Genomic DNA, 24,948 nt, shown 5'->3' on the forward strand with positions numbered 1-24,948 from the left:
AATTCTTTTCAGTGCAATCAGTGTCTCATCCAAACTGCCATAATGATTGGAAAAAAAATTGCGTTGCGATCTGGTAATTTTATTCCTTAAACTTAGCTCATGATTAAATATCTTGTAAACACAAAACGATTTTTTTGATCTGACAATATGCGTGTGACGAAGTAGATCAATGTTAAAATCAAGTTTTATACGACATAAGTGATTTAATTTGATAATATCAAAATCGCCAGTACTTTTTATGCCGGTGAGTGAACAACCTTTCCTTACACACAAATCCCAATACAAGCTACAAATAGAGCTTTTATCGATTCTTGTTTCGTGAAAATCTTTACGATACCATGAGCTGTGGCCAATAGGAAACTGATGCAAACCAAAGTCTTGTAGAACATCTTCATGGTTTTTCTATAATGCGAATTTTTTCTAAACTGACGATTATTGAATGTGCTTGGCGTTTATATAGGTTAATTTGGGAACAATGAAGCATTGTTTCTTTATCAAATTTCATGTGTTGTTCTTTGTTTTTAAAAAAATGGTTCGTACCAATTACTGCCATGCTTTGTCAAGGTAGAAGTTTGAAACGAAAAGACCAAAAATCAAATTCCAATATGTTACAGGCTTACACTAAATTTTCGAAACATTCTAGTCCATATACAGTGTTATGAAGCTCCATATATGTATATATTTGGTATACAGACGTAGTACTGCCAGTTTATATTGTATACAGACGTAGTACTGACCATTTCTTTTCGAAAAATATGTGATGCAAGTGAAATTCTAATACAGTTTGCATACATTTAGTTGTTACATGACGTATATAAAAACATTGACAAAGATTTTTGTCCGCTCAGAAATATATTGATGAACTCGTCAGTTTACAGTCGGTCATAACGTGATATAAAAATATCATATACATTTTTCACACGATTCACGAATGGCTATAAACATTTGAAAATTTTTCTAGTATATAGTAATATTCATGATATATAGGTATACATTCAAAACTTCCTTATCAAAAGTAATTCTAGTTGACCTAAATTTATTATAAAATAAAAGATGACAAAGTTAAACTGTAAATGGCAAAATTTTATTTCGTCTTGAGTAAAAAGTTTCGTAAAAGAGGAATGCATCATGTTTCTTTTTAGGATAATGTTTGCGTGCTATTTATTCGCGTATTTGTTGGAATTGAGAATTGAGCGTTAAATTTTTCTTGTAACACATACACCAACTATTGGATGGCAGATGTAGATTACAGCTCAGAAGAATCCATATAATATTTCATTTTCTCGTTTATTCATATTTCTTATTGGAAACCTGTTATCTAACATATAGCCATACTGCCATAGTAAACTAAACAGACTAACATACTATTTTATTCGGATTACAACAACAAAATTTTAAAATGAGTAAATATACATTCTCATGTAGTGTAAACGAGTACATTCATACATGTTTTTCCATGATTGTCACTTTCTGTATATCCTAGCAGATCTTCTCCGTACCAGATTCTGAATGTTTGACCATAATACAACCATCGGAAACCTGGTACAGCAAAGGTGATACTCGGCGAGTTAGAATTGTATCCCGGCAAACTATACCAGTTGCCATTAGTGCTGGGTGTAATCAAAGACGGTGCAGGAAATATACGTTTATTTCTTGTGTCTGAAATTCAATAACAGAAATATTGATCGCATAAATTAAATGCTTTTTATGTAATGTTTGGCCAATTACTATTACCCTACATTCAGACTTTTAACATTGCGATCGCGGATAGTTTAAAAGTCACTACAAACGTAATTCTTGTTCTGCCTCGTATGACTTTTAATGATTCTTGCCCAGTTTTTCTCACTTAATATGACTTGAAATGCTGGGCGAGAGCGTCAACAATAAAACTCAGTCAACGAGCTAGCCAAAATATGAACTACTCAGCCTTATAAAGGTTTTATCGTTTGTTTGTATTAACTTGTTCAATGTATGCAGAAATATTGTCATTAAAAAGTGTTAGAACATCGACTTCCATTTGTTTTAAGTCTGAATTACCCAAAAGTTATTTGAATGATTCTTCGACAGACGATTAAGATTTTTTATGTTAACTATTTTGCAACAAAACTATCCTTGAAAATGTTCCAGCAGATCATTTTTTATTAATTTACCTGTAATGATAATGTTCATTGGGTTTGATCCCGTGCAGCCCCAGTTGGTTTTGGCTGAAGAACCACATCCAATCTTTCCAGTGGTATGATGTAACTTTAGAGCAATGATAAACCGCGAAGGGCCTGGGTATGAAAACTCAGCATATTGATTGTTTTTGGCCCCAATGCACTTGTTCAACGCAATTGTTCTCCAATTTCCTTTAAAAGGCAATGTAAACATATTTGTAAAACTGCAAATTACGCACTCTACGCGGTTCTCTACGTTGCATGGAACACTAACACTTACAACTTCAGGCTGATGTAGGTCAAAAACTTATTTGTGTAAAATAGGTTGTCATAAGTTCATCTTCACCTGAAGGTATGCATTTGTACCTCAACGATCTTTCTTCTATTACCTGATTAGGACGATTAAAGCGATGTGAATTGTGAAACAGCCATCAGCTCGATTAATGTGATGATTTGTATTTCAGCACAACCAAGTTTTAAAGATTTTGTAGCAAGAAAAAAATGTATAGAAATAACTTGAAACAAAACCAGTAAGCATTTTTCTCAAAATAAGATGCCAAATTTAAATTTCACAGTAAAATCTGTCTTATAAACCAGTGATAAATCAAAAATGAAGACTGACAAAACAGTCAGCACTGCTTTTTCTACACCTCAGTTTACGCCGTCTTCTACACTACACAGTGCTCAAAGTCTCAATACAAGCTACAAATTTTAAAATTTCTAAAGTCAAAAAACCCTACCTGCATGGACCGTGGCCAAAACATAACCAATGAAAAAGAGAGTTTTGAATAACATCTTAATGACTTTTTCTTGATTGGAAAGTAGTTTCTTTTAACCGACCGTTCTTGATGTGGCGATGTTGAGTTGTGAATAATGTTACTGAGTCGCTAAGCTTTATCTGTTCATCCTTTGTTTTGTCATCTTAATCATCTTCCGTCAGCACGCTGATTGAAGTAAAAATTCAAAAACAGACATGACAATGGGAATATGTAAACTTTTAGTGTTTTTAATCCAATGAAAAAGCCTTTCGCCTACTTTATATGCATGGAGAATAACAGAGTTGTTGAAATAAAGTGCTCTTTTGTGGTCGTTAAGTGTATCCTCAGCAGTAAACTACAACGAGCGAGAATACACAAGAAAATGATTCCAAATTATCTCTGGCATTTGTTTAGCTATCAAGTGGATTTGATGCACATTTTGCATGCGTCAGTTGTCTCTATTAGACTTTTGATTTTATTTACAGCAGTTCAATCAATGAGAAAATTTGCCCATTTGCTTTTTGCCTATTTAATGCATAGACGTGCAGACTAGCAGATCCGGAAGTGCAACGTGTACAGTGTTAGGACTGACAAAAATGCTTTCGATTACCAAACAAAGACCATTTGTTGTGAATGACTGAAGGTAAAAATTTGAATTGTGTTGAGTTCGAGTTACTCGCCTTAATATACTCTATACCTTCAGTAACAACCACGAGTGAACTTAATGATCGAACTGATTTTTATTATTTCACAGAGCAGTATTTATACTCTTTAATACAAATAACAAATATTGCTATTGGTCGGAGTAGTTACTCTATTTAAGCTATATATGGCACATAAGGAAATTTAACTAACGTCAATAACTGTTTCTTGGCTGTTAGCCGTGTGGGAACGGATACATTGATAAACTAAACTACGCACATACTATTTCCTTAACATGTTTTTGTGGTTTATGAGCATGACTCAACAAATTGGCTGATATGGCCAATATCCAAATTCGTATATGGTGCAAGCTTACTCAAATGAAGCAACTATCGACGTTTCTTGTGATTGCTAAAAAGTTTTTAACTCGTTGGAAAATTTCGTAATGCATGGTTTTCTCCATGCACAATACTGGCCACGTAGATTTATAAAAACCATGACCAGCCGACAATTTAAAGAAATATAGTATAAAGCAAATTCCGAAAAAGCAAGACATCTTGCGATTGCAAAATATGCATCAAAACAAGACGAGAAGTGAACTGTAAATTTTCAACTTTATTTCAAAGTCATCCTCAGACAGAATGATATTTAATACCATACATACACATATATATTTACAACGCATGAATTAAGTAACGGAAGTAAGCACTAGAAATTAAATAGTGTGATATTTACAAAAGCAGAGTTGGAAGAGGTGTAGTATTTCAAAAGGATGAATTGAAACCACAGATCCGACTGGTAGAATGAGTGTATTGTAATTTAAGAGAAGAGTTGTAATTCTTTGCTAGCCTTAAGTCCCGTGTTTAGAAAAGGTTTGTTGTGTTTGATGAGAAGTGCTTCAAGAAAAGCAAGAATGTGGTAGTTGTTAGATTTGGTTGAGTGAAGTATTTTATAGTTGTTGAATACAAGGTTTTCTATAGGAGAGGGAGTTCTGGGAGGTGGAGAGAGATCATTGAGTTGTGAAAACTGGTTTTGTAGAGTAGCCATGAATTGAGCGTTTTCGCACTCAGAGAAATGCTGGCCAAGTGCACTAGAAGAGAGAGTCTGGTTGCATGTTCTCTGAGCCGTACAGACAGGCATCTTTGTGTTATGCCGATGTAGGTTTTACCTCAGCCAGGGCAAGTTATTTCGTATACAAGTTATTTCGTATTCGGAATTTGATTTATACTATGAAGCTTCATAAATCATCATCGAAATTGCTGTCACTCCAAAAAAAAAACTGCTTAAATTACGAATTGAAATGTGTATTGTTTGATATGTTTCGTCCGTTGGGAACCACTCCTCCTTGTTGGTAACATTGCAACACCAATAACATTTGGTAATATCTATGCGTAATGTTACGAATGCTGTGATCCTGGGACGGGGGTGTGGATGACATGTCGTTTTTACAATATGGCGACGAGAGATTTTGTATTTTGTATATGAAAAATGGTTGTGAACTAAATAGGCGCAAAAATGGTCATGACTAAATCGGAGGCGCTGAAAATTCTTGAAATAGCTGAAGGTTTGGTTAATGTATTTACTATGTATAACTAATATGTTTGTCTTTAATGCGCTTTTTAGTTGCAGTTAAGTGCTGTGCTGTCTATACTATACTATACCGAACTTTGTAAATATACTGAAATTTATGATGCAAACTATGGATGCATTACTTCCAATGATTTCCATTCTAAGTTTTCTCATAAAATTATACAATTTAAAAACTTTATACAGGAAGAGGAGAAATTATACAAGGATTAATACAGGAAGAGGAGAAATCGAAGAAAAAAGCGGAAAAGTTTATTTAGTCTTTCTGGTTATTAGCTATGTTAATCAGACAAAATTGAAATGTTTCTCCAGTGCAAACTAAACCTTAATGGACTTTACGTCCGAATGCCCTCCTACGTAATTATGAAGGATTGTCTTTTGATAATGTTGGATACAGGAGAATGTACTCTATCCTATTTCATACAGAGTTTTACTTGAATATCATTATATCAACTAATAGATAAACGTATCGATTAATTCAGAATGTAATGGTTGGCTTAAAGAATTTGCGTTAACCAAGATGCATTGCGCGTATTTGTTTATGTTGACATTTTTGCTTTTTGAGCCTGCAACTCACTGAATTCAAGTTCGACACTACGTCGTCTAATTTATCTGAGAGTTAGCAAAAATTCAATTTTACAATAACTATTATCGTTTGTGCAAGTTCCATTGACCACAATGACAAAATCCGCCATTTTCGCCACCCAAAATATGGTCGTCACGTGGTGATTAACTTGCAATGCATCTTGGTTGGCATACATTCTCTAGGTCCAGAAAACATTTTGCGCGTTCCCTGGATCCGTAGCTCATTTTTTCACTATTCCTGTTTGGCAATATTGGTCTTCACACGGTTACATAACTAGTTTTGCCTCCATTTTGTTTTCAGAGAAATCGAGCTAATCGTAAGAAAAGAGAACGAGAGAAAAGTAACGACAGTAAAAAGGTACAACATGTTTTAATGAGGTACAACATTTGTTGATGAGGTACAACATGTGTTGATGAGGTACAACTTTTGTTGATGAGGTACAACATTTGTTGATGAGGTACAACATTTGTTGATGAGGTACAACAATTGTTGATGAGGTACAACATTTGTTGATGAAGTACAACATTTGTTGATGAGGTACAACAATTGTTGATGAGGTACAACATTTGTTGATGAGGTACAACAATTGTTGATGAGGTACAACATTTGTTGATAAAGTACAACATTTGTTGATGAGGTACTCGTCAATGATAAAAATGCTGATGTGTGGAGACTGCGAAGATTTACGTATATTTGAATTACCAGCTAAATTCAAATTATTCCCTTTTTGGCAAAGTTTGCTGCAGAGTTTGAAGTTTTACAAGAGCTTTTAACTCCTGCCTAATTCTTGTATTAATCCGTCGTTTTAACCCAAGCACACAACAGGATTTTTTGTTTTTTATCCAGGATTGAATCAATTTTTCTCACGAATTCGTTAAATAGTTTTTAATTTCATTTAGTTGTTTGTCGAAATAGTTGAGTTGTTCTTTCAATTGGATCTAATTGTTTTTCGGATTTGTTGCGTTTTTTTCGAATTTATTAAGCTTTTTTCCCATTTAATTGAGTTGTTTTTCAAATAAAAGATTTTCAAGTTAAATAAAACTGACCTTCTGGTCTGCAGGTTTGAACCATTTTGTCCAGTTTATCAGCGAATAAATTCCCTTGATATTTTAGACGAATGAGGTGACAACATCAACTGGAAAAGTCGAGAATGTTCAAGAAAATCAGGACAGCTCGAAAGAAAATATAAATCCCGAAGGCGATGAACAAATAGCGAAAGGAAACGAAGATGATTGTCCAATGTCTTCGAAAATCAGAGGTCACGAGTATTCGGATGACGACAACACCCACGTGAGCAGTACAGTTATACATGACTTTTTCCTTAAGATAGAGATAGATATAAAAACATACAATCTTTGTTGATGTAGATTGTCCACGTTAGTACAGTCTTGATAAAGATTGTGTGTGTTAGTGTTGAGCATTGAACTAAAATACATGGAACGCTACCTTTAAGAGAAAAGTCTAATAAATTCTCGAAGCTTAAGCTTACACCCAGACAGGCGTGTGTAGTCAATCAATTTTCAACATCTCTAAACACTACACACGCGTGTCTGGGTGTAAGATTTGGATTCAATAATTTGCTTCAGATAGCGTTCCATGTATTTTAGTTTAATGGTGTAGAGTGATGTTTCGACATCCTTAATGGTAGCCATCTTATGTAAGGTATTAAACCTTAGCGGTAGTCTTCCCTTCACGATGTGAAGCAAATTTTCCTTTTGGCCCCAACGCACAAATTTGACGCAATGGTTTTCCACGTTCCTGTAAAATGGAATGTTAGCTATATCTAGTGATTTGATGTAGCGAAAAGTTGAGATTTTGATACGGCTTCCCGCTTATGTCGACTTTACCGAAAGCGGTCATTCTTCTAAAAACTTGAAAAACGTGAAAAGCATCACAAACTCACAATATAGTTCTTAATTAAATATACCAGAATAAATTGGAATACTTAATTGCAGCTACGGGTGGACTTAATGTAAAAATTCCTTGTGTAAAAAGATAACATTTATAAGGACGAATGTGTGCGCTTGTAGCTCAGAGATTTTTTTCTTGTAGCTACCTCACAGTCAGTACATCATTTTAGTTGCTTTTAAAAAATTTTCTTGTTTTCTCTTTGCTTTTGTAATTCTTTTTCTAATTCTTTTCAGTGCAATCAGTGTCTCATCCAAACTGCCATAATGATTGGAAAAAAAATTGCGTTGCGATCTGGTAATTTTATTCCTTAAACTTAGCTCATGATTAAATATCTTGTAAACACAAAACGATTTTTTTGATCTGACAATATGCGTGTGACGAAGTAGATAGTCAATGTTAAAAATCAAGTTTTATACGACATTAGTGATTTAATTTGATAATATCAAAATCGCCAGTACTTTTTATGCCGGTGAGTGAACAACCTTTCCTTACACACAAATCCCAATACAAGCTACAAATAGAGCTTTTATCGATTCTTAATTTTCGTGAAAAATCTTTACGATACCTGCATGAGCTGTGGCCAATAGGAAACTGATGCAAATCAGAGTCTTGTAGAACATCTTCATGGTTTTTCTATAATGCGAATTTTTTCTAAACTGACGATTATTGAATGTGCTTGGCGTTTATATAGGTTAATTTGGGAACAATGAAGCATTGTTTCTTTATCAAATTTCATGTGTTGTTCTTTGTTTTTAAAAAAAATGGCTCGTACCAATTACTGCCATGCTTTGTCAAGGTAGAAGTTTGAAACGAAAAGACCAAAAATCAAATTCCAATATGTTACAGGCTTACACTAAATTTTCGAAACATTCTAGTCCATATACAGTGTTATGAAGCTCCATATATGTATATATTTGGTATACAGACGTAGTACTGCCAGTTTATATTGTATACAGACGTAGTACTGCCAGTTTATATTGTATACAGACGTAGTACTGACCATTTCTTTTCAAAAAATATGTGATGCAAGTGAAATTCTAATACAGTTTGCATACATTTAGTTGTTACATGACGTATATAAAAACATTGACAAAGATTTTTGTCCATTCAGAAATATATTGATGAACTCGTCAGTTTACAGTCGGTCATAACGTGATATAAAAATATCATATACATTTTTCACAGGATTCACGAATGGCTATAAACATTTGAAAATTTTTCCAGTATATAGTAATATTCATGATATATAGGTATACATTCAAAACTTCCTTATCAAAAGTAATTCTACCTGACCTAAATTTATTATAAAATAAAAGATGACAAAGTTAAACTGTAAATTGCAAAATTTTATTTCGTCTTGAGTAAAAAGTTTCGTAAAAGAGGAATGCATCATGTTTCTTTTTAGGATAATGTTTGCGTGCTATTTATTCGCGTATTTGTTGGAATTGCGAATTGAGCGTTAAATTTTTCTTGTAACACATACACCAACTATTGGATGGCAGATGTAGATTACAGCTCAGAATAATCCATATAATATTTCATTTTCTCGTTTATTCATATTTCTTATTGGAAACCTGTTATCTAACATATAGCCATACTGCCATAGTAAACTAAACAGACTAACATACTTTTTTTTTGGGATTACAACAACAAAATTTTAAAATGAGTAAATATACATTCTCATGTAGTGTAAACGAGTACATTCATACAAGTTTTTCCATGATTGTTGTATTCCGTGTAATCTGCCAGATCTTCTCCGTACCAGATTCTGAATGTTTGACCATGATACAACCATCGGAAACCTGGTACAGCAAAGGTGATACTCGGCGAGTTAGAATTGTATCCCGGCAAACTATACCAGTTGCCATTAGTCCTGGGTGTAATCAAAGACGGTGCAGGAAATATACGTTTATTTCTTGTGTCTGAAATTCAATAACAGAAATATTGATCGCATAAATTAAATGCTTTTTATGTAATGTTTGGCCAATTACTACTACCCTACATTCAGACTTTTAACATTGCGATCGCCGATAGTTTAAAAGTCACTACAAACTTAATTCTTGTTCTGCCTCGTATGACTTTTAATGATTCTTGCCCAGTTTTCTCACTAAATATGATTTGAAATGTTGGGCGAGAGCGTCAACAATAAAACTCAGTCAACTAGCTACCCAAAATATGAACTACTCAGCCTTATAAAGGTTTAATCGTCGGTTTGTATTAAATTGTTCAATATATGCAGAAATACTGTCATTAATAAGTTTTAGAACATCGACTTCCATTTGTTTTAAGTCTTAATTACCCAAAAGCTATTTGAATGATTCTTCGACAGACGATTAAGTTTTTTATGTTAATTATTTTTCAACAAAACTATCCTTGAAAATGTTCCAGCTGATCATTTTTTATTAATTTACCTGTAATGATAATGCTCATTGGGGATGATGGCGAGCAGCCCCAGTTGCTTTTATGTCCAAGAGAACATCCAATCTTTCCAGTGGTGTGATGTAACTTTAGAGCAATGATAAACCGCGAAGGGCCTGGGTATGAAAATTCAGCATATTGATTGTTTTTGGCCCCAATGCACTTGTTCAACGCAATTGTTCTCCATTTCCCTTTAAAAGGTAATGTAAACATATTTGTAAAATCATGCAAATTACGCACTCTACGCGGTTCTCTACATTGCATGGCACACTAACACTTACAACTTTGGGCTGATGTAGGTCAAAAACTTATTTGTGTAAAATAGGTTCTCATAAGTTCATCTTCACCTGAAGGTATGCATTTGTACCTACACGATCTTTCTTCTATTACCTGATTAGGACGATTAAAGCGATGTGAATTGAGAAACAGTGATCAGCTCGATTAATGTGATGATTTGTATTTCAGCACAACCAAGTTTTAAAGATTTTGTAGCAAGAAAAAAATGTATAGAAATAACTTGAAACAAAACCAGTAAGCATTTTTCTCAAAATAAGATGCCAAATTTAAATTTCACAGTAAAATCTGTCTTATAAACTAGTGATGAATCAAAATTGAAGACTGACAAAACAGTCAGCACTGCTTTTTCTACATCTCAGTTTACGCCATCTTCTACACTACACAGTGCTCAAAGTCTCAATACAAGCTACAAATTTTAAAATTTCTAAAGTTGAAAAACCCTACCTGCATGGATTGTGGCCAAAACATAACCAATGAAAAAGAGAGTTTTGAAGAACATCTTAATGACTTTTTCTTGATTGGAAAGTAGTTTCTTTTAACCGACCGTTCTTGATGTGGCGATGTTGAGTTGTGAATAATCGTTGAGTCGCTAAGCTTTATCTGTTCTCTTCCTTTGTTTTGTCATCTTAATCATCTTCCTTCAGCACGCTGATTGAAGTGAAAATTTACAAACAGACATGACAATGGAGAATATGTAAACTGGTGAGGTTTGTAATCCAAAAATAGCCTTTCGTCTACTTTATATGCATGGAAGAATAAAGTGTTCTTTTGTAGTCAATAAATGTATCCTCAGCATGAAACTACAGCAAGCGAGAATGCACAGGAAAATGATTCCAAATTATCACAGGCGTTTATATTTTGTTTAGTTATCGAGTGGATATTAATGCACACTTTGCGTGTGTCAGCTGTCTGTAATAAACTTTGTATTTCTGGAGATGGCTAGTATTAAAACTGTTGATTTTATTTATAGCAGTTCAATCAATGAGAAAATTTGCCAATTTACTTTTTCCCTAATTTAATCCGTGAACGTGTAAATTGCAGATCCGGAAGTGCAACGAGTACAGTGTCAGCCAGTCAGGAATATGACAAAAATGCTTTCTATCCATACTAAACACAGACCATTTTTGTGAATGACTGAAGGTAAAAATTTGAATAGGCTGATATGACAATCTTCCAGATTAGTATGGTATATGGTACAGGCTTGCTCAAAATTCTCACAGTTTACAAAGTAAATTTGTGTTCATACAATTTGAATGAATTTGAACTTCTTTTACTCTCCATTCTTATGTCTATCTAAGATACTATTGATTGCCATTCTCAGCTGTAAATTTTTGGTAATAATGTTGATACAAAGTGTTATGCTTTTTTTCAAACACTTACAAAACCAAGACTTACACCTGTATTCTAAAAAAACACTCACACTCAATGTGTTATACAGACACCAAAATATCATCAAACTACAGCGAGCGAGAAATGCACAAGAAAATGATTCCAAATTATCACAGGCATTTGTTTAGCTATCGAGTGGATTTGATGCACATTTTGCATGCGTCAGTATTCTCTGTAATAAACTTTGTATTTCATGAGATAACTACGTAGTAACTATTAAAACTTTTGGATTTATTTACAGCAGTTCAATCAATGAGAAAATTTGCCCGTTTACGTTTTGCCTAATTTAATCCATAGACGTGCTGACTAGCAGATCCGGAAGTGCAACGTGTACAGTGTTAGGACTGACAAAAATGCTTTCTTTTACCCAACACAGACCATTTGTTGTGAATGACTGAAGGTAAAAATTTGAATTGGCTGAGATGGCCAACATCCAAATTCGTATATGGTGCAAGCTTACTCAAATGAAGCAACTATCGACGTTTCTTGTGATTGCTAAAAAGTTTTTAACTCGTTGGAAAATTTCGTAAAGCATGATTTTCTCCATGCACAATACTGGCCACGTGGATTTATAAAAACCATGACCAGTCGACAATTTAAAGAAATATAGTATAAAGCAAATTCCGAAAAAGCAAGTCATCTTGCGATTGCAAAATATGAATCAAAACAAGACAAGAAGTGAACTGTAAATTTTCGACTTTATTTCAAAGTCATCCTCAGACAGAATGATATTTAAAACCATACATACACATATATATTTACAATGCATGAATTAAGTAACGTAAGTAAGCAATAGAAATTAAATAGTGTGATATTTACAAAAGCAGTGTTGGAAGAGGTGTAGTATTTCAAAAGGATGAATTGAAACCACAGATCCGATTGGTAGAATGAGTGTATTGTAATTTAGGAGAAGAGTTGTAATTCTTTGCTAGCGTTAAGTCCCGTGTTTAGAAACGTTTGTTGTGTTTGATGAGAAGTGCTTCAAGAAAAATAAGAATGTGGTAGTTGTTAGATTCGGTTGAGTGAAGTATTTTATTGTTTTTGAATACAAGGTTTTCTATAGGAGAGGGAGTTCTGGGAGGTGGAGAGAGATCATTGAAGTAAATGGTTTGAACCCGGGAGTATCGTTACATGTTTGTAAATGTCGATTGTCCAGGTTGGCATAGTCCTGAGAAGGACTGTTTTTGTTGTTGTTGACTGACGTTTCGACAATCTTAGCGGTACTCATCTTCAGAGTCAAATGAGGAGTAAACGTCAGGTTAGCCGTATTTGTTATCTGGTTCTTACGTCGTTGTATTGTGTGTACAGGAAATGTGTATTGTCATTGTGAATTAGTGTGAAGTAAAATATTTTTAATTTTAATAGTTGATTCGTCTGTAACAGACGTTAATCCGTGCTCGTATCAGTCGTCTGCTGGTGGATTTGACAATCTGAATAGCCTCTTGTATGTTCAACGGGGACTTAATTCTAAGTCCTGCCGACTATACCAACCTGGGCGATCGACATTTACAAACATGTAACGATACTCCTGGGTTCAAACCATTTACTTTATTACGATGATCTGGACGACAGAGCGAAAAACTTGCTAAAGACTACATACGTTTTGCAAGCAACGTCAGACGCATTCGCCAACAACTCTGGTTCAACCACCGCTGCAAGGATTTTGGTCTCGTTCCGGCAGGACTTAGAATTAAGTCCCCGTTGGACACACAAGAGGCTATTCAGATTGTCAAATCCACCAGTAGACGACTGATACGAGCACGGATTAACGTCTGTTACAGACGAATCAACTATTAAAAATAAAAATATTTTACTTCACACTAATTCACAATTTACACCCACACATTTCCTGTACACACAATACAACGACGTAAGAACCAGATAACAAATACGGCTAACCTGACGTTTACTCCTCATTTGACTCTGAAGATGACTACCGCTAAGGTTGTCGAAATACAACAATACTATACTATATTATACTATAGAGGGCTCTGGTGAAAACTGGTTTTGTAGAGTAGCCAGGAATTGAGCGTTTTCAAACTCAGAGAAATGCTGGCCAACTGCACTAGAAGAGAGCCTGGTTGCATGTTCTCTGAGCCGTACAGATAGGCATCTTTGTGTTATGCTGATGTAGGTTTTACCACAGCCAGGGCAAGTTATTTCGTATACAAGTTATTTCGTACTATGAAGCTTCATAAATTATCATCGAAATTGCTGTCACTCCCAAATAAAAATCTGCTTAAATTACGAATTAAAATGTGTATTGTTTGATATCTTTCGTCCGTTGGGAACCACTTCTCCTTGTTGGTAACATCGCAACATCAATAACATTTGGTAACATCTATGGGTAATGTTACGAATGCTGTGATGCTGGGACGGGGGGTGTGGATATCGTGCCCCACTTTCAATATGGCGACGAGAGATTTTGTATTTTGTATATAAAAAATGGTTGTGAACTAAATAGGCGCAAAAATGGTCATGACTAAATCGGAGGCGCTGAAAATTCTTGAAATAGCTGAAGGTTTGGTTAATGTATTTACTATGTATAACTAATATGTTTGTCTTTAATTCGTTTTTTAGTTGCAGTTAAGTGCTGTGCTGTCTATACTATACTATACCGAACTTTGTAAATATACTGAAATTTATGATGCAAACTATGGATGCATTACTTCCAATGATTTGCATTTTAAGTTTTCTTATATTGCTAAAATTATACAATTTAAAAACTTGTTTGATTTTCGAGGAAAATACTTTCTTCCTCAGACTATCATAAATAGTTTCCTTTCCTTATAATTTTTCTGCTAAAAAATTTCCACAAACAAAAGTTGTGCTTTTGAAGTATTCGCTCTTCAAATAATTTATCTAAGCTCACTAAATATTTTATAAAACGGCCAGGACATGTTTTCTCAATGAGTAAATTATTTAATTTTTAAGAATATGCTTAGTTAACATAATAATATTTTCCTTTTAAGCAGTAAAAATGCATTCATATGAGACAGTTTTGTATCAGATATATAAAAATTTAACTTCTGTTACATAATAAAAGATATGATTCTTGACTGCATTTCTGTTGTTATCACATGTTATTGGCTGAATATTTTGCAAAACTGCATCCAAATGTGAAAGCGAAATTAATCGTCATTTTGTCACTCCCAAATGAACACTACACAATATAAGTGTGGTATCAATAATTATTACCTAATAAAACCCACAATCACTCCCAAATAAATAGTACACAATATAAATGTGGTATCAATAATTATTAGCTAACAAAACCCACAATTGCCTAATGCAGTGTGCTAATTAACGATGTGCAATGTGCAATTTGCACATCGTTTTAGCTAAAATGAAAACAATTGCACATCACTTTTTCAAACAATGTGCAAAAATCAGATGTTTTAACGAAAAACACTGTCGTAAATCATATGAATTTGTTCAAGTTTAAAAATATTTATTTAGCAATTAGTGCTATATAATAACTAAGGTAATATTGATTTGATTATGCCTCTAAAGAAACACTTTTGTCAAAAAAATTGCACATCGTTTTTTCTGAACTAATTCGAACACTGCTAATGTAACAATATAACCTGGTGTAGTAATAATGCTATTTCTTATAAAGAAACCATATCCATTATCAACTAATTATATAGAAATGTCAAATGGCAACTAGTGATCAATGATATTAATGCATCTGTTCTATAGGCTCCACGCAAGATGAAACTCGTGCAAGTTATAAAAAGCGCTCCCTGCGATGGCACCCGGATAAACATAGCAACAGTGCTGAATGAACCAAGGTATAGAAAATGATTTAAAATTATATGAAATTCTTTAGTTGTTTGCTCTCATATATGTATGTAAAAATTCCCTTTTTGTGCCGGAAGACAAGATAAAAACAAATTGTTTAACCAACTTAATTTACAACTGTGATGGCTTGTATGAAGCTCTGATTGGCTAAGTAACTACATAGTGCATTGAAATGCCGAAGCCAGTTGCACAAATGCTATGCATACAACTGCAGAATATAAATAAAATATCTACAGTTTTCTCTGCCAACTTCCAGTTTGACTAGTTGGGACAACAGCTACAAACACCTTCTTGATGTAATCGTTGTTCATTATTTATCCAATTAAGAAATTTCAAGAAATTTCTGAGGCATACAAGAGGTTGACCAGTAAGGAAGACGATGATGATATCAGGATATCAATGGTTGGTAGTGTGGACGTAACAAAACATTTTACATGGGGTGGTGGTAGTAAGTTAAATTTGCAATATATGATGATAAGATCAAGATATCAATGGTTGGTAGTGTATACTTAACATTTTACAGGGGAAGTGAGTTAAATTTGCAATGTATGGTGATAATATCAGGATATCAATGGTTGGTAGTGTGGACTGAACATAACATTTCACATGGGGAGTTAAATTTGCAATGTATGATGATAATATCAGGATATCAATGGTTGGTACTGTGGACTTAACAAAACATTTCACATGGGGAGAGTTTAATTTGCAATGTATGCAACTTTCTCAGTTAGATGTTTTCAGGGGTACATTTTCATATACAACCACAATACATTTGATGAGAATTGATTGCATGCTGACACTGATAAATTCTATTGTACTTCATTTTAGGCAGATATGTTTGATTTGTTTGCTCACATATTCTTCAGCAATAATGGATGTGAGTATTGACATTTTACAGTGAATAAATACGCAGACTATACACAGTTGTATACAACCTGCTTGATGGCCATATACACTTTGAAACTAGTGCCAAAGACATGTCATTTATCCATTAGAATCGGGTTATTATGTGTCAGGAATCTTGTTTTTTTATGATAATCGAGCAATCCTGGAAGGATTAGCACTGTCATGCTTGTTTATTTTTAAGCTTTACACAATTTTGCTGGATGTGAACTTTTATAGTTGCATGTCTTTTGTTAAAATGCAGTAATTTCACTAAATTAATTTACTTACAATTCTACATCTTCACCTCCTTAAGTCAGGAACTGCGAGAAATCGATAATTGAGGGGGTAATATTCATGTATGCATGACATGCCATATTAAGTTCCTTTAAAATTTAGTGTTTTCTACGGATTATAACATGCATGTGTGAATATGACCTCCCCCCCGCTAATTATTGATTTTCCGCGGTCCCTGTGTGTTCATTCATTATAGTCATTTGTCTTTGAATCGTTATTTTTATAGACTTTGCTCCAGATAATTTTTTTTATTCGGATGATGAATACGATGACGAATACGATGGTTACGATGACGATGACTATGATGATGATGATGTTGACTTTCTTATGTCTGACTCGGACGACGATTTTCCCATTTATGGAGGTCGACAACATCATGCAAAGTATTCTGATATGATGGCAAGAAGAGTCAGTAAAGCAACAGCTAATTCTTGTAAGTTTGTATGAGTAGCTACGAAACTTACGTAAGGTTGATTGACGTTTGGTTTCCTATAGAACGGCCCTTAAAACAGGTGAAATTTGGTGAGCATTTCGGCCCTTTGTGTCTCTCTCATACACTCTCAAATCAATCAATCTGTTTTTCCTGTTGCTTTCATTCCTCTTAAAACTACTACAAATAGAAATGCTGAGAAAGTGATGGCAAAGTACATGACAATTTGCAATAGGAATGGTGTGTATTCCCTTTATGTAAGTGGTGTGTTATACTTTAATTTCCAGTTAAGCAAGAAGTTTTGAAAAAGAAAAAACAGGTCCGTCCAGAAATATCTGAAGAAGTAAGCTGCAATTCTATCATATAAGACGTTGAATGTATACTTTGTCGATATGATTGTTTCTCGTGGTATTTCTGGTGTTTTTGAAATGCATTTGTAATATCGTGTGTTTATATCTTGGAAGCAAGAAAAAATGCCGAAGAATTAATACAGGAAGAGGAGAAATCGAAGAAAAAAGCGGAAAAACGCAAAGCTAGAAGAAAGGTTTCATTTTACCTGTTTTTTATTTAAAGTCTACTTAGTCTTTCTGGTTATTAGCTATGTTAATCAGACAAAATTGAAATGTTTCTCTAGTGCAGACTAAACCTAAATGGGCTTTTCGTCCGAATGCCCTCCTACGTAATTATGAAGGATTGTCTTTTGATAATGTAGGATACAGGAGAATGTACTCTATCCTATTTCATAAAGAGTTTTAATGGAACATCATTATATCAACTAATAGATAAACGTATCGAATAATTCAGAATGTAAAGGTTGGCTTAAAGAATGTGCGTTAACCAAGATGCATTGCGCGTATTTGTTTATGTTGACATCGTTGCTTTTTGAGCCTGCAGCACTCTGAATTCATGTTCGACATTTCGTCGTTTAATTTATCTGAGAGTTAGCAAAAAAACATTGGTTAAAAGTTCAATTTTACAATAACTATTATCGTTTGTCCACGTTGCATTGACTACAATGACAATTGTAGCCATTTTCGCCACCCAAAATATGGCCGTCACGTGGTGATTAACGCGCAATGCATCTTGGTTGGCATACATTCTCTGGGTCCAGAACACATTTTGCGCGTTCCCTGGATCCGTAGCTCATTTTTTCACTATTCCTGTTTGGCAATATTGGTCTTCACACGGTTACATAGCTAGTTTTGCCTCCATTTTGTTTTCAGAGAAATCGAGCTAATCGTAAGAAAAGAGAACGAGAGAAAAGTAACGACAGTCAAAAGGTACAACATGTGTTGATGAAGTACAACATTTGTTGATGAAGTACAACATTTGTTGATGAGGTACTCGTCAATGATAAAAATGCTGATGTGTGGAGACTGCGAAGATTTACGTATATTTGAATTACCAGCTAAATTCAAATTATTCCTTTTTTGGCAAAGTTTGTTACAGAGTTTGAAGTTTTACAAGAGCTTTTAACTCCAGTCTAATTCTTGTATTAATCCGTCGTTTTAACCCGAGCACACAACAGGATTTTTTGTTTTTTATCCAGGATTGAATCAATTTTTCTCACGAATTTGTTAAATAGTTTTTAATTGCATTTAGTTGTTTCTCGAATTAGTTGAGTTGTTCTTTCAATTGGATATAATTGTTTTTCGGATTTGTTGCATTTTTTTCGAAATTACTAAGCTTTTCCCATTTAATTGAGTTGTTTTTCAATAAAAGATTTTCAAGTGGAATAAAACTGACCTTCTGATCTGCAGGTTAGCAGGTTTGCAGGTCTGCAGGTTTGGACCATTTTGTCCAGTTTATCAGCGAATAAATTCCCGTGATATTTTAGACGAATGAGGTGACAACATCAATTGAAAAAATCGAGAATGTTCAAGAAAATCAGGACAGCTCGAAAGAAAATATAAATCCCGAAGGCGATGAACAAATAGCGAAAGGAAACGAAGAGGATTGTCCAATGTCTTCGAAAAACAGAAGTGACAAGTGTTCGGATGACGTCAGCACCCACGTGAGCAGTACAGTTATATATGACTTTTTCCTTAAGATGGAGATAGATATAAAAACATACAATCTTTGTTGATGTAGATTGTCCACGTTAGTGCAGTCTTGATAAAGATTGTGTATGTTAGTGTTGAGCATTGAACTAAAATACATGGAACGCTACCTTTAAGAGAAAAGTCTAATAAATTCTCGAAGCTTAAGCTTACACCCAGACAGGCGTGTGTAGTCAATCAATTTTCAACATCTCTAAACACTACACACGCGTGTCTGGGTGTAAGATTTGGATTCAATAATTTGCTTCAGATAGCGTTCTATGTATTTTAGTTTAATGGTGTAGAGTGATGTTTCGACATCCTTAATGGTAGCCATCTTATGTAAGGTATTAAACCTTAGCGGTAGTCTTCCCTTCACGATGTGAAGCAAATTTTCCTTTTTGGCCCCAACGCACAAATTTGACGCAATGGTTTTCCACGTTCCTGTAAAACAGAATGTTAGCTATATCTAGTGATTTGATGTAGCGAAAAGTTGAGATTTTGATACGGCTTCCCGCTTATGTCGACTTTACCGAAAGCGGTCATTCTTCTAAAACTTGAAAACGTGAAAAGCGTCACAAACTCACAATATAGTTCTTAATTAAATATACCAGAATAAATTGGAATACTTAATTGCAGCTACGGGTGGACTTAATGTAAAAATTCCTTGTGTAAAAAGATAACATTTATAAGGACGAATGTGTGCGCTTGTAGCTCAGAGATTTTTCTTGTAGCTACCTCACAGTCAGTACATCATTTTAGTTGCTTTTAAAAATTTTCTTGTTTTCTCTTTGCTTTTGTAATTCTTTTTAATTCTTTTCAGTGCAATCAGTGTCTCATCCAAACTGCCATAATGATTGGAAAAAAAATTGCGATGCGATCTGGTAATTTTATTCCTTAAATTTAGCTCACGATTAAATATCTTGTAAACACAAAACGATTTTTTTGATCTGACAATGTGCGTGTGACGAAGTGGATAGTCAATGTTAAAAATCAAGTTTTTATACGACATTAGTGATTTAATTTGATAATATCAAAATCGCCAGTACTTTTTATGCCGGTGAGTGAACAACCTTTCCTTACACAACAACCCCAATACAAGCCACAAATAGAGCTTTTATCGATTCTTAATTTTCGTGAAAATCTTTACGATACCTGCATGAGCTGTGGCCAATAGGAAACTGATGCAAATCAGAGTCTTGTAGAACATCTTCATGGTTTTCCTATGATGCGAATTTTTTCTTCTAAACTGACGATTCATGAAAGTGCTTTGTGTTTATATAAGTTAATTTGGGAACAATGAAGCATTGCTTCTGTATCAAATTTCATGTGTTGTTGTTCTTTGTTTTTAAAAAAATGGTTCGTACCAATTACTGTCATGCTTTGTCAAGGTAGAAGTTTAAAACGAAAAGACCGAAAATCAAATTCCAATATGTTACAGGCTAACACTAAATTTTCGAAACATTCTAGTCCATATACAGTGTTATGAAGCTCCATATATGTATATATTTGGTATATAGACGTAGTGCTGCCAGTTTATATTGTATGCAGACGTAGTGCTGACCATTTCTTTTCGAAAAATATGTGATGCAAGTGAAATTCTAATACAGTTTGCATACATTTAGTTGTTACATGACGTATATAAAAACATTGACAAAGATTTTTGTCCGCTCAGAAATATATTGATGAACTCGTTAGTTTACAGTAGGTCATAACGTGATATAAAAATATCATATACATTTTTCACAGGATTCACGAATGGCTATAAACATTTGAAAATTTTCCCAGTATATAGTAATATTCATGATATATAGGTATACATTCAAAACTTCCTTATCAAAAGTAATTCTACTTGACCTAAATTTATTATAAAATAAAAGATGACAAAGTTAAACTGTAAATGGCTAAATTTTATTTCGTCTTGAGTAAAAAGTTTCGTAAAAGAGGAATGCATCATGCTTCTTTTTAGGATAATGTTTGCGTGCTATTTAATCGCGTATTTGTTGGAATTGCGAATTGAGCGTTAAATTTTTTTTGTAACACATACACCAACTAATGGATGGCAGATATAGATTACAGCTCAGAATAATCCATATAATATTTCATTTTCTCGTTTATTCATATTTCTTATTGGAAACCTGTCATCTAACATATAGCCATACTGCCATAGTAAACTAAACAGACTAACATACTTTTTTATTGGGATTACAACAACAAAATTTTAAAATGAGTAAATATACATTCTCATGTAGTGTAAACGAGTACATTCATACAAGTTTTTCCATGATTGTCGATTTCCGTGGAATCTGTCAGATCTTCTCCGTACCAGATTCTGAATGTTTGACCATAATACAACCATTGGAAACCTGGTACAGCGAAGGTGATACTCGGCGAGTTCTCGGTGTATCCCGGCAAACTATACCAGTTGCCTTTAGGTGTGCTAGGTGTAATCAAAGACGGTGCAGGAAATATACGTTTATTTCTTGTGTCTGAAATTCATTAACAGAAATATTGATCGCATAAATTAAATGCTTTTATGTAATGTTTGGCCAATAACTATTACTCAACATTCAGACTTTTAACATTGCGATCGCGGATAGTTTAAAAGTCACTACAAACGTAATTCTTGTTCTGCCTCGTATGACTTTTAATGATTCTTGCCCAGTTTTTCTCACTAAATATGACTTGAAATGCTGGGCAAGGGCGTCAACAATAAAACTTAGTCAACTAGCCACCCAAAATATGAACTACTCAGCCTTATAAAGGTTTAATCGTCTGTTTATATTAAATTGTTCAATATATGCAGAAATATTGTCATTAAAAAGTGTTAGAACATCGACTTCCATTTGTTTTAAGTCTGAATTACCCAAAAGTTTTTTGAATGATTCTTCGACAGACGATTAAGATTTTTTATGTTAACTATTTTGCAACAAAACTATCCTTGAAAATGTTCCAGCTGATCATTTTGTATTAATTTACCTGTAATGATAATGTTCATTGGGTGTGATGGCGAGCAGCCCCAGTTGGTTTTTTGTCCAGGAGCACATCCAATCTTTCCAGTGGTATGATGTAACTTTAGAGCAATGATAAACCGCGAAGGGCCTGGGTATGAAAATTCAGCATATTGATTGTTTTTGGCCCCAATGCACTTGTTCAACGCAATTGTTCTCCATTTTCCTTTAAAAGGTAATGTAAACATATTTGTAAAATTATGCAAATTACACACTCTACGCGGTTCTCTACGTTGCATGGAACACTAACACTTACAACTTCGGGCTGATGTAGCTCAAAAACTTATTTGTGTAAAATAGGTTGTCATAATTTCATCTTCACCTGAAGGTATGCATTTGTACCTCAACGATCTTTTTTCTGTTACCTGATTAGGACGATTAAAGCGATGTGAATTGTGAAACAGTCATCAGCTCGATTAATGTGATGATTTGTATTTCAGCACAACCAAGTTTTAAAGATTTTGTAGCAAGAAAAAAATGTATAGAAATAACTTGAAACAAAACCAGTAAGCATTTTTCTCAAAATAAGATGCCAAATTTAAATTTCACAGTAAAATCTGTCTTATAAACCAGTGATGAATCAAAAATGAAGACTGACAAAACAGTCAGCACTGCTTTTTCTACACCTCAGTTTACGCCGTCTTCTACACTACACAGTGCTCAAAGTCTCAATACAAGCTACAAATTCTAAAATTTCTAAAGTCGAAAAACCCTACCTGCATGGACCGTGGCCAAAAGATAACCAATGAAAAAGAGAGTTTTGAAGAACATCTTAATGACTTTTTCTTGATTGGAAAGTAGTTTCTTTTAACCGACCGTTCTTGATGTGGCGATGTTGAGTTGTGAATAATGTTACTGAGTCGCTAAGCTTTATCTGTTCTCTTCCTTTGTTTTGTCATCTTAATCATCTTCCTTCAGCACGCTGATTGAAGTGAAAATTTAAAAACAGACATGACAATGGAAAATTTGTAAACTGTTAAGGTTTGTAATCCAAAAATAGCCTTTCGCCTACTTTATATGCATGGAAGAATAAAGTGCTCTTTTGTAGTCAATAAATATATCCTCTGCATGAAACTACAGCAAGCGAGAATGCACAGGAAAATGATTCCAAATTATCACAGCCGTTTATATTTTGTTTAGTTATCGAGTGGATATTAATGCACACTTTGCGTGTGTCAGCTGTCTGTAATAAACTTTGTATTTCTGGAGATGGCTAGTATTAAAACTGTTGATTTTATTTATAGCAGTTCAATCAATGAGAAAATTTGCCAATTTACTTTTTGCCTAATTTAATTCATAGACGTGCAGACTAGCAGATCTGGAAGTTCAACGTGTACAGTGTTAGGACTGACAAAAATGCTTTCTATTACCAAACACAGACCATTTTTTGTAAATGACTGAAGGTAAAAATTCGAATTGGCTAATATGACGAACTTCCAGATTAGTATGGTATATGGGTACAGGCTTGCTCAAAATTCTCACAGTTTACAAAGTAAATTTGTGTTCATACAATTTGAATGAATTTGAACTTCTTTTACTCTCCATTCTTATGTCTATCTAAGATACTATTGATTGCCATTCTCAGCTGTAAATTTTTGGTAATAATGTTGATACAAAGTGTTATGCTTTTTCTCAAACACTTACAAAACCAAGACTTACACCTGTATTCTAAAAAAACACTCACACTCAATGTGTTATACAGACACCAAAATATCATGAAACTACAGTGAGCGAGAACTGCACAGGAAAATGATTCCAAATTATCACACGCATTTGTTTAGCTATCGAGTGGATCTGATGCACATTTTGCATGCGTCAGTTGTCTCTGTAATAAACTTTGTATTTCATGAGATAACTACGAAGTTACTATTAAAACTTTTGATTTTATTTACAGTAGTTGAATCAATGAGAAAATTTGCTCATTTACTTTTTGCCTAATTTAATCCATAGACGTGCAGACTAGCAGATCCGGAAGTTCAACGTGTACAGTGTTAGGACTGACAAAAATGCTTTCTATTACCAAACACAGACCATTTCTTGTGAATGACTGAAGGTAAAAATTTTAATTGGCTGATGTGGCCAACATCCAAATTCGTATATGGTGCAAGCTTACTCAAATGAAGCAACTATCGACGTTTCTTGTGATTGCTAAAAAGTTTTTAACTCGTTGGAAAATTTCGTAAAGCATGATTTTCTCCATGCACAATACTGGCCACGTGGATTTATAAAAACCATGACCAGCCGACAATTTAAAGAAATATAGTATAAAGCAAATTTCGAAAAAGCAAGACATCTTGCGATTGCAAAATATGCATCAAAACAAGACAACAGAGGCGTAACTAGAACTACTGATTTCTTTTGAAAGTGGTTTGAATTTCAAAAGAAATCAGTAGGGCACAACTGAATATGTGAATATACACTTAACGTTCTACTTACAACTCTGCAAGACGAGAAGTGAACTGTAAATTTTCGACTTTATTTCAAAGTCATCCTCAGACAAAATGATATTTAAAACCATGATCTGGCTGGAAATATGGCCGCCGTATAAAATACATGGATTGTAGAACTCAAAACAGGGGACACGAACATCATAGGTTCCGACAACGAGTGGCGCTTCCTTTACATTCCTTATTCTCTGACCATACATACACATATATATTTACAACGCATGAATTAAGTAACGGAAGTAAGCAATAGAAATTAAATACTGTGATATTTACAAAAGCAGAGTTGGAAGAGGT

General features: G+C 34.0%; 3 protein-coding genes across 3 annotated transcripts in view; 1 reads left to right on the top strand and 2 right to left on the bottom strand.

Annotated features, from left to right (window-relative positions):
- Positions 1 to 1,062: 1,062 nt before the first annotated feature.
- The window catches only part of LOC124444793, a 49,742-nt gene continuing 25,856 nt past the window's right edge, over positions 1,063 to 24,948 (bottom strand). The window contains exons 1-2 of the transcript XR_006948023.1: positions 2,151 to 2,240; positions 1,063 to 1,659 (exon numbers count right to left, since the gene is read on the bottom strand). The gene's annotated coding sequence lies outside the window, so the exon portion shown is untranslated. Of the gene's footprint in view, positions 1,660 to 2,150 lie in introns of the transcript that reaches the window.
- Positions 14,153 to 18,431, top strand: LOC124444798. The gene is made up of 8 exons (XM_046995456.1): positions 14,153 to 14,265; positions 15,447 to 15,538; positions 15,876 to 15,950; positions 16,377 to 16,425; positions 16,954 to 17,160; positions 17,445 to 17,500; positions 17,622 to 17,701; positions 18,381 to 18,431. Exons 3-7 carry the CDS (start codon positions 15,948 to 15,950, stop codon positions 17,643 to 17,645), a joined length of 339 nt encoding a protein of 112 aa, XP_046851412.1. The 5' UTR covers positions 14,153 to 14,265; positions 15,447 to 15,538; positions 15,876 to 15,947; the 3' UTR covers positions 17,646 to 17,701; positions 18,381 to 18,431.
- On the bottom strand, positions 21,086 to 23,127 carry LOC124444796. Its single transcript, XM_046995451.1, has 3 exons — positions 22,924 to 23,127; positions 22,176 to 22,373; positions 21,086 to 21,685 (listed from the first exon to the last, which is right to left on the bottom strand). Exons 1-3 carry the CDS (start codon positions 22,976 to 22,978, stop codon positions 21,441 to 21,443), a joined length of 498 nt encoding a protein of 165 aa, XP_046851407.1. The 5' UTR covers positions 22,979 to 23,127; the 3' UTR covers positions 21,086 to 21,440.

Source organism: Xenia sp. Carnegie-2017, unplaced genomic scaffold, assembly GCF_021976095.1.
Source record: "Xenia sp. Carnegie-2017 unplaced genomic scaffold, XeniaSp_v1 HiC_scaffold_21, whole genome shotgun sequence".
NCBI lineage: Eukaryota > Metazoa > Cnidaria > Anthozoa > Malacalcyonacea > Xeniidae > Xenia > Xenia sp. Carnegie-2017.